Source organism: Talaromyces atroroseus (genome assembly GCF_001907595.1).
Source record: "Talaromyces atroroseus strain IBT 11181 chromosome Unknown scaffold_9, whole genome shotgun sequence".
NCBI lineage: Eukaryota > Fungi > Ascomycota > Eurotiomycetes > Eurotiales > Trichocomaceae > Talaromyces > Talaromyces atroroseus.
In genome coordinates this window covers 160,015-173,524 of record NW_017971441.1, presented here as the reverse complement: position 1 = coordinate 173,524, position 13,510 = coordinate 160,015, and the positions used below count along the sequence as shown (strand labels likewise).

Below are 13,510 nucleotides of genomic sequence, written 5' to 3'. Positions count from 1 at the left end.
GACAAGAACACAGAAATAAATATTTTAGGCATTCTGTTCTCCAACTGATAACCAAGACCGCGCAGCGCTTCATTGCATTGAATAATGACAATAGAAGAGCAAACAGTAGAGATAACTCATGGCACCTTGCCAATACCAGAGAAGGATGTGACCCATAATAAGCCGCATTGAACCCAGGGAGAAACTGTGGGATTTCTCGACACTTGTACCCTGTACAAACTACAAGTAGGCAAGAATGCCCAAATAACGTGTCTGTTGAACATGCTGAAATATGAAGCAATGCGCAAGCTCCTCTCGTAGCAGACTGGGCAAAGCTTGAGCCCACAAGCAGAGGTGAAATCTTTGTACCTCTTCTTGGTATGGTAGCGCGATATCAAATGGATGAATGGAGTTTTATTGTGTAGTTATGTGCTATGCTGTCACGAGAAGAACAAATTCTGGGAAACAAAGATATTCTCGCAGATATTTAAATATCTGTTTGTAAATAACTTGAGATATACACCTTCTAAGGTTATAGTGCTGGGTGACTCTGTTAACCATAGCAGAAAAGCGCTATCCTGCTTAAGCGCTATTATACATTGTACCTTCTTTTAATTTTTGAACTTCTTCGATTGTTGAATATATTTAAATAGTGCTCTTCTGCACCATCTTTAATATTCAAAGACAATTTCGATTGTGATACGCCCTAGAACGGTAGCCACTTGCAAGGCATTCATTGAACATTCATCCCGAAGTCCTTTCTATTCACGAGTTGCGCTATAGGAATATGTCAGACATATTACAGGCTGATAATAACACTTTTAGGAAGCCTTTTTAATAGAGGTTTATATGAGTCATAGAAGTACTCTCTTACCATCAGATCAGGGAACCACAGGAAGGATCTCTCTTAAGAACTCCTACAAAATAGTAAATATCGAGCTCGATTTTGCGGGCAAAAACGGAATAGTATCGCGAATTTATTTTTAGATTTGGTTTGGAAATAAGGAGTAGCACTCACTGTTGGTTAGCTCTCTTGTCCTTATGGTCATCAAGATGTTTCATTCTCTCTGATGAATTTTGAGACTGTCAAATGTTGAGATTATCCTGGCACAAACTTATTAAAAAATAATGAAATGGAGAAAGCAAGACAGACAATCTGCGATCAAGCATTATATAAATGCTAAAGGTCTTCGTCTTATTTGTCTACGGGTAAGTGACAAGAGCCTAGATTTCAGACTTTAATGTCAGTTCTTTTTCGCAACAGCGACTGACATTTATCTAGGTACAGCACCGCGAGAATTTCCATCACAAGTCGTTATCACTCGATGTTCTTTTACATTTTTCCAAGATTTGACGTGCTCCAGCAAACTCAAGCTCAGCCATTGTGTCTTCCCACAGTATATCCATGATCGGTTTGCCTTCTGGTAGATAGACGAGTTTGGTGAATCTGAAGATAGTGTTTCCTCGTTAGTATGCTTCAATGTTTCGATATATGTCCAGTAAATGACACTTACGGATGAATTTTCCAGTCCATGCAGAAACATCCATGTGACTCCTTTCCCTTTACCACACAGGCGTCTACATAAGTCCAAGCCCCATTTTCAGGTTTCCGCCCAGTCAAACCTTTGTAAATGTCGAGGAAGATACCAGCACCACCCGTCACATCTCGGTGCAGTTCCGAGCCTTTGCACATTCCTGGCTCAACCATGTTGACAATTACGTCGTCTGCGTTGAGATACTCGAGCATCCGCACAAAGAACAGATGCCCCAGCATCTTGGATGAGAAGTATCGCTCCACTGGGTCCCATGGCAAGACTTTAGTGTCATCGAACGAAGACAGCAACGGTCTCTCGTTACGATTTGGCATCTTTGCCCACAGGGCTACTCCAGAGCTCACGATTGTAAGTCTGCCCGGGGTACCAAGAGGCGCTTTGTCTTTGGCCATTGGAAGCATAAGAATTGCCAAAAGAAACGTAGACAGATAATTCACCTGAATTACCTCTTCGTGACCAGTTGAACAAAGACCAAATTCGCCCTTGATAGCACCCGCGTTAAGAATAGTGATATCAAGTCGAGGGAGGTCTGCCTGCACGCGTCGGCAAAATGCCTGAATAGAGTTATACGAGGTCATTTCGAGATGCCAGACCTCTACTTTGGCAGTTGGGTAATCGAGAAGGAACTTTTCGGCAACAGATTTGCCTTTCTCTACTGATCGCACAGCCAGAATTAGACATGACAGTTTCAGGGAAAGAAGGTGACGAGCGCAGTAGTATCCCAGCCCCGAACTGCCGCCGGTAATGATTGCAACTTGACCAGTGAGATTTGTATCTTCTGGTGCCCGTTGAGATCTAGTAAGGAACTGGGACTTGACAAAAGACGAAAAAAGGCTCGTGCCTGCCTCGTGGCCAAGCTGAATCGATTTGGAAGGCATAATGTATTTTCCCAACAGTGTCAAAAAACAAGGTAAAAAAGCCAAAGAGCATACAAAAATAATCTAAAATTTTTTCTATCTATGTCAGCTGCAGCATAATCTATATATTTACCTGGGTAATCGCGAGGCTTGAAAAATTACTTAAAAGGGAATACAATCGATTTCTTGGCATCGAGTTGCCACAGTGGAAAACCCCCGAATGCGATTGGCCATGGAATCTATGAAGATCCAACCAGTGAGATCTAGTACGCTTAATATAGGCAGGCATGCACTGGGTGGAGACCTTCTAATGTGGTATTTTGCAAATAATGAGATCAAAATAGGCCTCGGGAAAACAATGCCGCCATCTACGTAACTATATGTAATCATCAAGAGCATATGTTTTCTGAGATTGGGTAAACGGGCTCTTGTATATGCCTGTGTTGAGGATTATCTGCAACCTCAGAGTCTAGGATTGGTAGAATATAAACTCGATGACTGACTTCAAGATCTTATAAACTCAAATTCTCCACACTAGCGAAGCCGGACAAAACGCGGCGTACAAGTTGCCTAATCCGGTAATTCCCGGCATAATAAGTAGTGACACGGCGCCTACTAGTGCGCTAGATTTTGAATTTGGCCATCAACAGAATACAACCAAAACCAGTGTTTCTTAGAAGCATTAGTGTCCTAGGTATGGATGCCATGAGAGTATAGGTGGGCCAAGCTGCCCCATGAATGTTCTGAAAGATGTCTCTGGCAGAATAATCGGAAAACGAACATAACTGCTTACCCAGCTCGCCGTCGAAAGTCCGGAGCTATGGCGCTGTCTTGCAATTCTTTTATTATTGCCACTGACAAGAACAGCATTAAGCCAGATGGAAAGTCTCGAAAACTCATTCGCCGGCAAGTCATGAAAGGCAAGAACCGCGAGCGCGTCGCTCCTCGACGACTGGCTCCAAAGTCTTGGATAAATCGCAGATACGACGTACGTGTGCCACAGATACCAGAGCAAGACATGCTACAGATGGGAGAATTTATGAATCTCCATATCGGTTCTCAGATGAACATTTCTCCGTCCCTTATAGGATTTGTCCCAGGAATGGAGCCGCACATGTTTCAACTCATCCATAAATGTATGATCCACGATTCTACTTGAGTCGCAGTCACTAACTGCGATGTGTATCCAGTTATCAATACGATGCAAAAGGCAATGTATCCTGTTGAGAACTGCATAGATCTAAACGAGGACGGGCGATGCTGGTACGAAGGCTTCTGTCGTGATCCTGCATTCGGCCAAACTGTATGGCACAGTGCTCGGGCCTTCTTTAATATCAGCAAGAGCAACGCAATGGAGTCTGTGACAAACATGGAAATTAACAAGGCTATTGTTATGCTGCGACAAAAACTTGCATACCCTGGTTTTCTTATCACCGACTCGACCATATTCACTGTCTTAGCTTTAGCCATGATCTCAGAAGCTTTCCGTGATTATGAAGCGGCCAAGCAGCATATCCATGGCTTATATCAAATGATAAAGCTCCGTGGAGGTATCAACGCACTTTCTCAGAAGCATCCTTTACAGCTTAAATGCTGCAGGTTAGTACACAATTGTCGAAATTTTTATGATATTACTAAATTAGGCACCCAAAAAACAGATTAGACCTTATGTTTGCACTACAGACCGCCTCCAAACCGTTGTTCTTTGCCGAGAACAGCCTGTCGTGGGAGGCTTATCTTCCTAAACATGAAAGGCTCCCTACAGTAACACCACTCGATACACTCGATGATGCAACTGATTGGCGTTTGATTAACGTGTGGCATGACCTTCGCGAGCTCATAACCGCCATCAACCTCGCACATCAAACAAAGCGAAAACTGTCTTCAACGTTATTTCAAGAGGCACTTGTGTCGGTGCAGTATCGCTTGCAACACTTAACTTACGAGATTTGCGACCAACATGAGGTCTTAAGACTGGCCTTGCTTGTTTTCTCTACTACTACGTTTTTCCACGCCCGTCTCATTTCCACATGCTACCGGGACTTTTTGAGGCATCTTGATATTATCCTCCACTCAACGGACTACTATCTCGATGAGCGGAGTTCGAAGCTAATTCTGTGGTTCATTTTTGTTAGCCGGTTATCTGGAATATATACGCCAGAGGATTATTCTTGGATGCGTAAACAAGTGCTGCAGATAAGCAGGTCCTTGAAACTGTATGATTGGCATGGGATTAGACAGGTCCTGAAGACATTTCTATGGGTAGATATAGTCAACGATCGGGTTGGAGGAGCTTTTTTCAGTGACGCTGCGAGACTTGAGCGCATAGATTCAACAATACAATAGTTTGATCCATCGTTCCATGTTTATTACTTATAGAACAATCTAGGAAGTTGATTCTGGTTGGCCTGGTCCCTGTGACGTCACTCCGCGGCTCTCCGCATTCCTGAGTTTAGCCCAGCCAATCAGCGACTCCACGCATTGTTGAGGCTGACACCTCAGGCAGGTAGCGACCACGTCAATCCGGAGCATAAACAAACGTCTTCTTTTCTACAATATTCTCTCCTCGAACCATCTGTTTATAAAATATTGTATATGGAGCTAGTAATCCACCTTTCGACATAAGCTTCAGGACACCATGTCGCAGATCTCGGCGTACTTCGCTTACCTGGTCGACAAGGTAGACAAATGGGCCGTACTTGCGCGAGACGTGATTGACCAAACACAGCTGCGGACTCTGGTTGGTGTGGCTGGTATTATCTCATCATTGTTGACCTCTTCAGCATATACCAATGTCGCGACTTGTCCTGGTTATCTTCTGAAAGATGTGGTGCAAACCACTGCTTCACTAACCGCAACCCTGCAGTTGGCCGGCGAGCCGTGCAATGTGTACGGGCAAGACATTGACGACTTAAAGCTGTTAGTCGAGTACCAGACTGGTAAGTAGCTATAAAGGTCACAGCTAGCCATAGCCCGGGCCAGAAAAACAAAACAGAAACAAACTAACATGGGAGTGGCAGACGGCCGTCTTCACGTCAAAATCTATGATGCTGCAGAAGACGTCTATCAAATTCCGCCCGAAGTTCTTTCCTTCCCCCAAGGGAACAACGACACAGCCACCCCATTGCTCAAGTTCTCATACATCGAATCACCGTTTTCATTCGTAGTACAGCGTAGCGATACTAACGAGACCTTATTTGATACTTCTGCTGACCCCTTGGTTTTTGAACCGCAATACGTGCATCTGCGCACATTGATGCCACAAAACCCTAATATCTATGGATTGGGTGAGGATGTGGATTCGTTCCGCCGGCAAACCGATAACTACAAGAGAACAATCTATAATGTGGGCGATGCTTTTCTGCCCAAGAACGCCAATCTATACAGCAGTCATCCGATATACGTGGAAATGAGAGAAGGGAAAGCTCATGGAGTATATATCGCCAGCAGTAGTGGCATGGATATTTTCATCAACAAAACAGAAACGGGCCAACAGTATCTCGAGTACAATTTGATTGGCGGTGTTCTCGACTTCTATTTCTTCGCAGGCCCAGGTCCTCTTGACGTGGGACGGCAATACGCCGAGGTTGTGGGCGCGGTCAGTTGTGCTAAGCTCTTTCCATCTTGAGGATTCAATCATTGATTTATTGTTAGCCCGCCGAGCAAGCCTATTGGACTTACGGCTTTCATCAGTGTAAATATGGATATGGGGATGTTATGATGGTAGCAGAAGTTGTCCAGAACTACTCCCAAGCAAACATTCCTCTGGAGACAGTGTGGTCAGATATTGACTACAGTAAGTCTGTTCTCCTTTAAATCATATTTTTCGAGCATGTGAGACATACTGAGCTTACAGTGAACCTACGACAAACTTGGACATTGGATCCCGATCGGTTTCCTCTTCACAAGGTCCGCGAACTTGTAACGTATCTTCATGACCATGACCAGCATTACGTCGTCATGGTTGACCCTCCAATTTCCGTCGATGATGCAGACTCCTATGACAAGCTAATACAGAGTGAATCCTATTTCAGAAACAACGATGGCTCCGTGTTTTTAGCTGGCATGTGGTCTGGTGCTACAGCGTTTGTCGACTGGTTTCATCCAAATGCTCAGGACTATTGGAGTGGGCAAATACTGTCCTTTTTTGACGAGCAGACAGGCGTGGATGTTGATGCAATTTGGATTGACATGAACGAGGTACTTTTTCTCCGAAAGAATAGCCATAAAGCTTTACTGACGCTGGTATCTTTTATGTAGCCTGCTAACTTTTGCCCATATCCCTGCGAGGATGCAATTGCCTGGGCCAAAGATGCCGGTGTACCTCCTGCACCACCATCATTGCGAAAGTCATGGCCCCGATTACCCGATTTCCCAAATGACTTTCAGCCTCCAAGCGCACAAAGCCTTAGCAAACGAGAAGCCGATGGAGAACGTCTTGGGCTTGCTGGTAGAGACCTTCTGAACCCGCCTTATCCTCTTGGAACAATAGACGGAATTATCTACGGGGGCTCAATTTTCACGGACAGGTACCAGTATGGCGGTTATGCGTTTTACGACACCAAAAACTTGTTTGCCTCGAGCATGATGCAGGCGACACGAAATGCCATGCTGGAGCGACGACCTAATAAGCGCCCCTTAATTATTTCGCGGTCCTCTTTTGCGGGAGATGGCAAGCGTTCTGGACACTGGACTGGTATGTATTCGGTTTGATACTGTCATGGTCATGAATAAGTCCTTTATCAAAGAAGATACTAGGATTTATAAGTATATACAACTAATTCAAATACATTATAATATACAGGAGACAATATCTCGTCCTGGGATCACTACCGCATTTCAATTCGACAAAACATCGAATTTGCAGCCATCTTCCAGATGCCAACTATCGGCGCCGATGTATGTGGCTTCAACTACGAGACGTGGGAAACACTCTGCACACGATGGGCTGTCCTAGGCGCATGGTATCCCTTCTATCGCAACCATGCCGACATCACCGCGCCATTCCAAGAATTCTACCGATGGCCACAAGTAGCCGATGCAGCTCGTGCGGCAATCAAGACCCGCTACCAACTCCTGGACTATTTCTACACTGAATTCCACTATCAGACCGTCGACGGCACGCCGAGCACTATCCTACCGTTATTCTTCCTCTATCCAAATGACCCAAACACATTGAACATTGAACTACAATTCTTCTATGGCCCATCGATCCTCGTCTCCCCAGTCACGGACGACGAATCGACTATTGTCACATTCTATCTACCTGCCGATACCTGGTATGACTTCTTCACGGGGGAAAAGTTATCTATTGAATCCTCTTCGCAAGGCACCTGGATCACCCGCAACGACGTCGCCTACGATGAGATCCCAGTGCACATCCGCGGCGGATCAATTATTCCCATGCGCATCGATGGCGCAAACACGACCACGCAATTACGCCAACTCGACTTTGAGTTGATCATTGCTCCTGGGACGGACGGCCATGCGGAGGGGAGATTGTATCTCGATGACGGAGAGAGTGTGGACCAACCTATCAATGAGGACGGCGTTCGTGCTACGAGTGAGATTTTTTTCACATATGACTTGCAAACTGCCAAGTTGCATGTTCGTGGCCAGTTTGGATATGATACGAATGTTAGGATTGCGAGTGTGTCTGTTCTTGGGGATGGGAAGACCGAGCATAATGTAGACCAAACACCGACGCTGGCTCGGTTCCAGTACGGTCGGACGGTTACTGTGGATAGAACGCTGACTGGTGAGTTCAGCTTGTATATCGGTTGAGAGTATGGATAGTACATTTGAAATTATCAATCATGCATTCACAATAATTGTATATATGTATGTATCTATCAAACAAAAGGTGATTATTACAGCTGAAAATGTAGTTGTCATCGGTAGACATGGTATCAATATGTACACGAAGTGAAAATAACACAAAGGCCTCACAAGCTGTGAAGATGAAGAGAAATTATAAAACAAAGGTCAACCTCTATTAACTTCAACTCCTTTATCGTTCCAAACACTCGACACCAACGCTGGACACGTTAAAATATAATACTGTCATATCGCATGACCTGAAAGACAACATCACTGGGATATCGTAAAAGAGAAGAGAAGAAGAAGAAAAAAGTTTGGGTCAAAATTTTATATAACCACTTCCTCGCCAGATTGCAGCGGCAGCGTGGTATCAGTTGCATTGACGAGGGTGTGCTCCAGCTGGTTATGAAATTGCTCATGCAATCTAAGAGTGGTATACTGGGTCACGGCGTCCTGTAGCGCAGACACGGTCTGACCTTTATCTTGCCAGAAGTGGCGCACAAACTCGCCGGTGCAGCCGAGCTCGGCTCGGCTAGGATAGCCGTTCGCTTCTGCGCAGGGTAGCGAGATTACCTCGGATTCCCCTGAATATTCGTAGCGCAAATAGTTGCTGAATGCTGCCTGTTCGTGACTCCACTCGTAGCGCCACTTGGAGCAGTTGGCGTACCGGTCTTCGGTGACGCAATCTTCCCAAATGTTAAACATTTCGGTCGCGCGCGGGCTTGCCTGGGCGATGATGAAGCCTGTGTTGAGGTTGACGTTTCCATGCTCGTCTTTGTTGAAATCCATGGACGGGTCCAGTGCCATTGCTATCAAGGTCTCACTGGTGATGTTCCAGTGGTTGAAAAGCCATTCGAGAGGCAGATGGTGATGGTTGAAGACGGCGTCGGCGTCCATGAAGACAACATAGTCGTATGTCTTGAGAGCTTCACGGATCATAGGCACCTTGACCCATGTTTGATGTCGGTCCGTATAACTAGGAGCTTGAATGAACTTGTAATCGTAGCCGTGGATCATTGCTAGAAAGCGTCTTACTGTTAGTACGTATGTACCAGCAACAACGTACTTTCAGGCGTTCAAATAAAGACTAACCGTAGAGATAATGGCCGAGCATCCCGGCCGTATGGGGGGTCAAAGCATGGTAGTCAATCTCGTCGCGCATCATGCCGCCCTCTCCATCCAGCGAGCGCGTGTCAACATCGAGAAGAAGAACATTCCTGCCAAGCGGCTTGGTGAATCGCGGTGGTTGCGTGAGCTTGTATTCAACGTTGTTGTCGCCGATGAACGACTCGGCAGTAATGGGATGGATGAAGGGTTTGTATATTTGCGGAATCAAACGCCTCAGGTCTGAGTGTCGAGGATCCGACGATGGCTTGATATCTTCAAGAGAGTAACTCCTGTGGGAACGTACCTATTAACACGTGTTGCGAGGCAAGATGCAAGGAGGGGAAACATACGATAGGATGTTCGAGTCGCCCAGGGACGGACTATTATACGCAAAAAAGATCACGAAAAAGGTGACCAAGACCAGCACAAGCGACAGCGGCCATCGACAGTTTGCCGGAAGTCTGCGTCTTCGTTCGGGCGTTGGGAACTGCATGATCTCTCAGCAAACGGCTCTTCCAGCTTCCCTTTTCCTTGTTCCTCTGTCAAGGAGACGAGATCTAAGTTCCGGGGCAGGGGGGGCAGATATTACCAGAAAATCGAATGACTCCGCTTTGCGCGACATGTCATATACAGTATAGTAACTATTACGGATTCGGAGTACGGAACGAAGGTCGGAGAAAAGCTAAAGCGAAAGTGGGCGTGGCGAGATCAAAGCAGGCATGAGCTGTGAGCGAACGACAGGATCGATGAACGAGAGACGCAAAGAAGACAACGAAACGAGAGAAACGAGACTTCCAAGAGTCGATCAATGTGCCAACCTTGGAAGTTGCAGGGGCAAAATTCGGTGATTGTGGACGCTCGCCGCATGCAGCCGGGCGGTCAGCCTTAGGCAGATAAGCAATGCAACCGTCGTCACAGCTGGTACGGCCGCCAGCCAATCAGGCCACCAGCCTTGCCGTATGAGGAATAGCGCCTCCCGCACTGTTTCCATAATCGGAATAAACAACCCCGTAGCTCCCTAATGCGGCTAGGGTTGCAATAGTCACTGGACCCGGCGGGGCGGTATTTATTACAGAGATTTCACGCTCGATACGCCGCACTGTGCGACAACATAAAGGGGACATCAACCACACACAGTACGGAGTATATAAGTTGGTATATACTAACTAGATAGTTAGTATCTACCTGTACCCTGATATCGCATATCTATGCTATGCATATTTCCAGCTGCGAGAGACGGTCAGATCCGTATCAATCTTACAATATCACGCTACGGCCACGGAGTACTTACAGCCGCACAAAGTCAACACCGCCACCGGCCAATGGACAGAGCCTCACAGATATCGCTCGCTTCGGCCGGGTAAAAGAACAGTTAGTTCAGCTATGATGGAACTCAGTTTAACTGGCCATGGTCTCAGCGAGCAACCCTAGGGCTCGACCGGCGGAGCACGAACAGGTGGCTAACCTCCTGGGCAAAATTGCCGATCGTATTTAAAATTTGATCACTGTTTAGTCTCTACTAGTGCCCTGTACTATTCAGATTCGAGAGGGCTTTGTAAAGCCGTCTTCAAATTTTCCATCTGAGACACAATCTCGTAAACTATCCCCAGCCGCACAGGCATACCGTACTACATAGGCACGTTTATGCACGCCAGCGTGATTGCTGGCCCCGAACGCACACGGTTCTTGTAAGACACGGGAGTCTGATCGCCCTCCTTAAGCGTTCTGGAGGTGCGTTCGTTGCTGGCCTGATTACTACATAATCACTATTTCCGGATGCGGCCGGAGTCCGGATTCCTACCCAATACATCGTGATTCTGTATAGTCTATACAAGCGAGAGCATCTAGTTAGGTATCGCCTCCACTAATTGCAACCCACTCTAATCAAATCAAAGGGCCCTCAGTGACGCGCCATTCAAACCAATCATCGCAGACTGCCGCTTAGAATTCGCTGACCCTCTCTCCGTGTCCAGGAAACGTCAGGCTGGCCATGGGAAGAAGCTAGATCCTACTCCGTACTCAGCCGCAGAAAGTTTGGATGGCCGATGAATGATTCTGACAAAGACTTTGTTCGCTGACTATTCATTCATCCAACCCCTGAGAGCTCTCTATGCAGGATTAATCACTACCCAGGGAACAAAGCAAGACATCGAGTCTTGCGGTAGTGTAGCCACTGGTGGGTAGGATCATTATTAGTATAATAATTTTCTTCCAGTGTGATTCATTCCTTGGAACCAACCAGTCTGCCAGCTCAGAAAAGTCGCCCGCCATGTCGACAGAGGAAGAAAGTCCTACTTTGCCTATGATCGAAAAACCGGAGGAAAAGAGAAAAGGCCTACATCCCGTATTTTTTATCATGTCAGTGAACACGCCCCTCAGTTTGAAAACTGCATTTTCCGTTGACTCAATGCGCTAACACCTGGTAGAGCTTGGATTGCTCTAAGCTCTTGTTTGATTCTGTACAATAAGCAAGTCCTTGGCTATGGGGGTTTTGGTAAGTGTTTTGGCCCTCCTACATTTAGCACACAAAAATGTACTATTGGCTTCAAGAATTCTCACTAATCGGTCATCCACTTACAGCTTTCCGTAAGTCGCGACGCCCTGGGTATACTTAGCGGACTCAGATTATATCTAACAAGAAATCCAGCAATTATCCTCACAACATGGCATCTCACGTTTGCTACGATCATGACCCAGATCCTCGCCCGGTTTACAAGCCTCCTCGATGGCCGCAAGAGGGTCAAAATGACCGGCCGTATATATCTGCGCGCCATCGTACCAATTGGCGTCTTCTTTAGCTTGAGTTTGATATGCGGAAATGTGACGTACCTTTATTTAAGTGTCCCATTCATCCAGATGCTCAAGGTAATTATCTCCTGTCCCAATTCTTTGTACCGGTCAAAGGCTAAGGGCATATATAGTCCACGACTCCGGTGGTCATACTCTTTTTCACATGGACATTCAAACTCGAACCCTATAGCTCCAAACAACTTATCAACGTGTGTGTGATCGTGATCGGAGTCATGATTTCCTGTTTCGGCGAAGTCGACTTTGTTCTGGTGGGAGTGCTCTTCCAGATCGGAGGCATTGTCTTCGAGGCCGTCCGCCTTGTCATGGTCCAGCGTCTCTTGTCGTCCGACGAATTCAAAATGGACCCGTTGGTCTCCCTCTACTATTTTTCGCCTATTTGCGCTCTCATGAATGGTGCGGTTGCTGCTGCTGTTGAGCTGCCACGATTTAGATTAGACGACGTATGGCATGTGGGTGTGTGGACGTTGATTGGGAACGCCGTGGTGGCATTCATGCTCAATATCTCTGTTGTTTTCCTTGTATGTGTCATGAAATTTCCCTGCTTCTTTACTTTTCTTTTCTTTACTAATTCGATTTCACTGCTTCTAGATAAGCAAAACCTCGTCCCTTGTCATGCGCCTTTGCGGTATACTCAAAGACATTCTGATCGTCATATCCTCGCTCATCCTCTGGAACACGCCATTGACCGGCCTGCAAGTTTTGGGATATACCATTGCGCTGCTGGGGCTAATCTACTATATGCTTGGATACGATCGCATTGTGGGCTTCTCTTCGCGTGCGACGGGCATGATCAACGAATACCGGGCCAAGAACCGCCTTATATCCATTCTGATCCTTCTACTTGTGGGCTTTATGATAGTGCTCACAGTTACGGGTCTCTTGGCTGTGAAGTATGCCCCGGACAGCATACAGAATTTGAAAAGTTGGGTGTACTATACGACAGCAGGGGATGATACGACATAGATTTCTGCATTGCTAGGGAGTTATGGTTTCTTTTAGTTTCTTTTTTCTTTTCATTCTTTTCCTTCTTTTCTAGACTTGTATAATTATTAAAGGAGCCAGTGTTGTCTGGTGTGATAATCCAACAATACTCATATTGCAATATATTATTCTAATTGCTCGTCTGTGTAGGACGTGTAGATATCTTGAGCGCAAATATCGTCAAAATAGGAAGAGTGGAACCGCGGATTCTGTGGATTGACAGTTGAGAACGTTCGATGGTGGTATTTGACATCATCACTTGAGCAGGTTAGCCGAGAACGAAGAAAAACAAGAAATCGAAGATTGCAATAATGGATCCTATATCATCCAAAAATATAACTGGACTAATAATATATCTTATCAAAAACACTATTCGGGGCAAAAATATCAATTCTCAACAAT

The 13,510-nt window shown here is 45.9% G+C and overlaps 5 protein-coding genes across 5 annotated transcripts; 3 read left to right on the top strand and 2 right to left on the bottom strand.

Annotated features, from left to right (window-relative positions):
* Positions 1 to 1,284: 1,284 nt before the first annotated feature.
* UA08_06444 (hypothetical protein) lies at positions 1,285 to 2,410 on the bottom strand (the record flags this gene model as incomplete). The annotated part of the gene is made up of 2 exons (XM_020269219.1): positions 1,285 to 1,426; positions 1,494 to 2,410. The coding sequence occupies 2 exons, from the start codon at positions 2,408 to 2,410 to the stop codon at positions 1,285 to 1,287; spliced, it is 1,059 nt and encodes a 352-aa protein (XP_020118032.1).
* Positions 2,411 to 3,302: 892 nt separating this feature from the next.
* UA08_06443 (hypothetical protein) lies at positions 3,303 to 4,839 on the top strand (the record flags this gene model as incomplete). Its single annotated transcript, XM_020269218.1, has 4 exons — positions 3,303 to 3,525; positions 3,580 to 3,988; positions 4,048 to 4,605; positions 4,779 to 4,839. The coding sequence occupies 4 exons, from the start codon at positions 3,303 to 3,305 to the stop codon at positions 4,837 to 4,839; spliced, it is 1,251 nt and encodes a 416-aa protein (XP_020118030.1).
* A 188-nt stretch (positions 4,840 to 5,027) lies between these two features.
* Positions 5,028 to 8,269, top strand: UA08_06442 (putative alpha/beta-glucosidase agdC; the record flags this gene model as incomplete). Its single annotated transcript, XM_020269216.1, has 7 exons — positions 5,028 to 5,328; positions 5,410 to 5,987; positions 6,044 to 6,185; positions 6,246 to 6,589; positions 6,650 to 7,085; positions 7,194 to 8,147; positions 8,253 to 8,269. The coding sequence occupies 7 exons, from the start codon at positions 5,028 to 5,030 to the stop codon at positions 8,267 to 8,269; spliced, it is 2,772 nt and encodes a 923-aa protein (XP_020118408.1).
* A 267-nt stretch (positions 8,270 to 8,536) lies between these two features.
* On the bottom strand, positions 8,537 to 9,809 carry UA08_06441 (hypothetical protein; the record flags this gene model as incomplete). The annotated part of the gene is made up of 3 exons (XM_020269215.1): positions 8,537 to 9,243; positions 9,302 to 9,606; positions 9,667 to 9,809. 3 exons carry the CDS (start codon positions 9,807 to 9,809, stop codon positions 8,537 to 8,539), a joined length of 1,155 nt encoding a protein of 384 aa, XP_020118034.1.
* A 1,776-nt stretch (positions 9,810 to 11,585) lies between these two features.
* On the top strand, positions 11,586 to 13,090 carry UA08_06440 (hypothetical protein; the record flags this gene model as incomplete). The annotated part of the gene is made up of 6 exons (XM_020269214.1): positions 11,586 to 11,674; positions 11,743 to 11,810; positions 11,867 to 11,902; positions 11,964 to 12,181; positions 12,238 to 12,645; positions 12,716 to 13,090. The coding sequence occupies 6 exons, from the start codon at positions 11,586 to 11,588 to the stop codon at positions 13,088 to 13,090; spliced, it is 1,194 nt and encodes a 397-aa protein (XP_020118418.1).
* Positions 13,091 to 13,510: the final 420 nt, after the last annotated feature.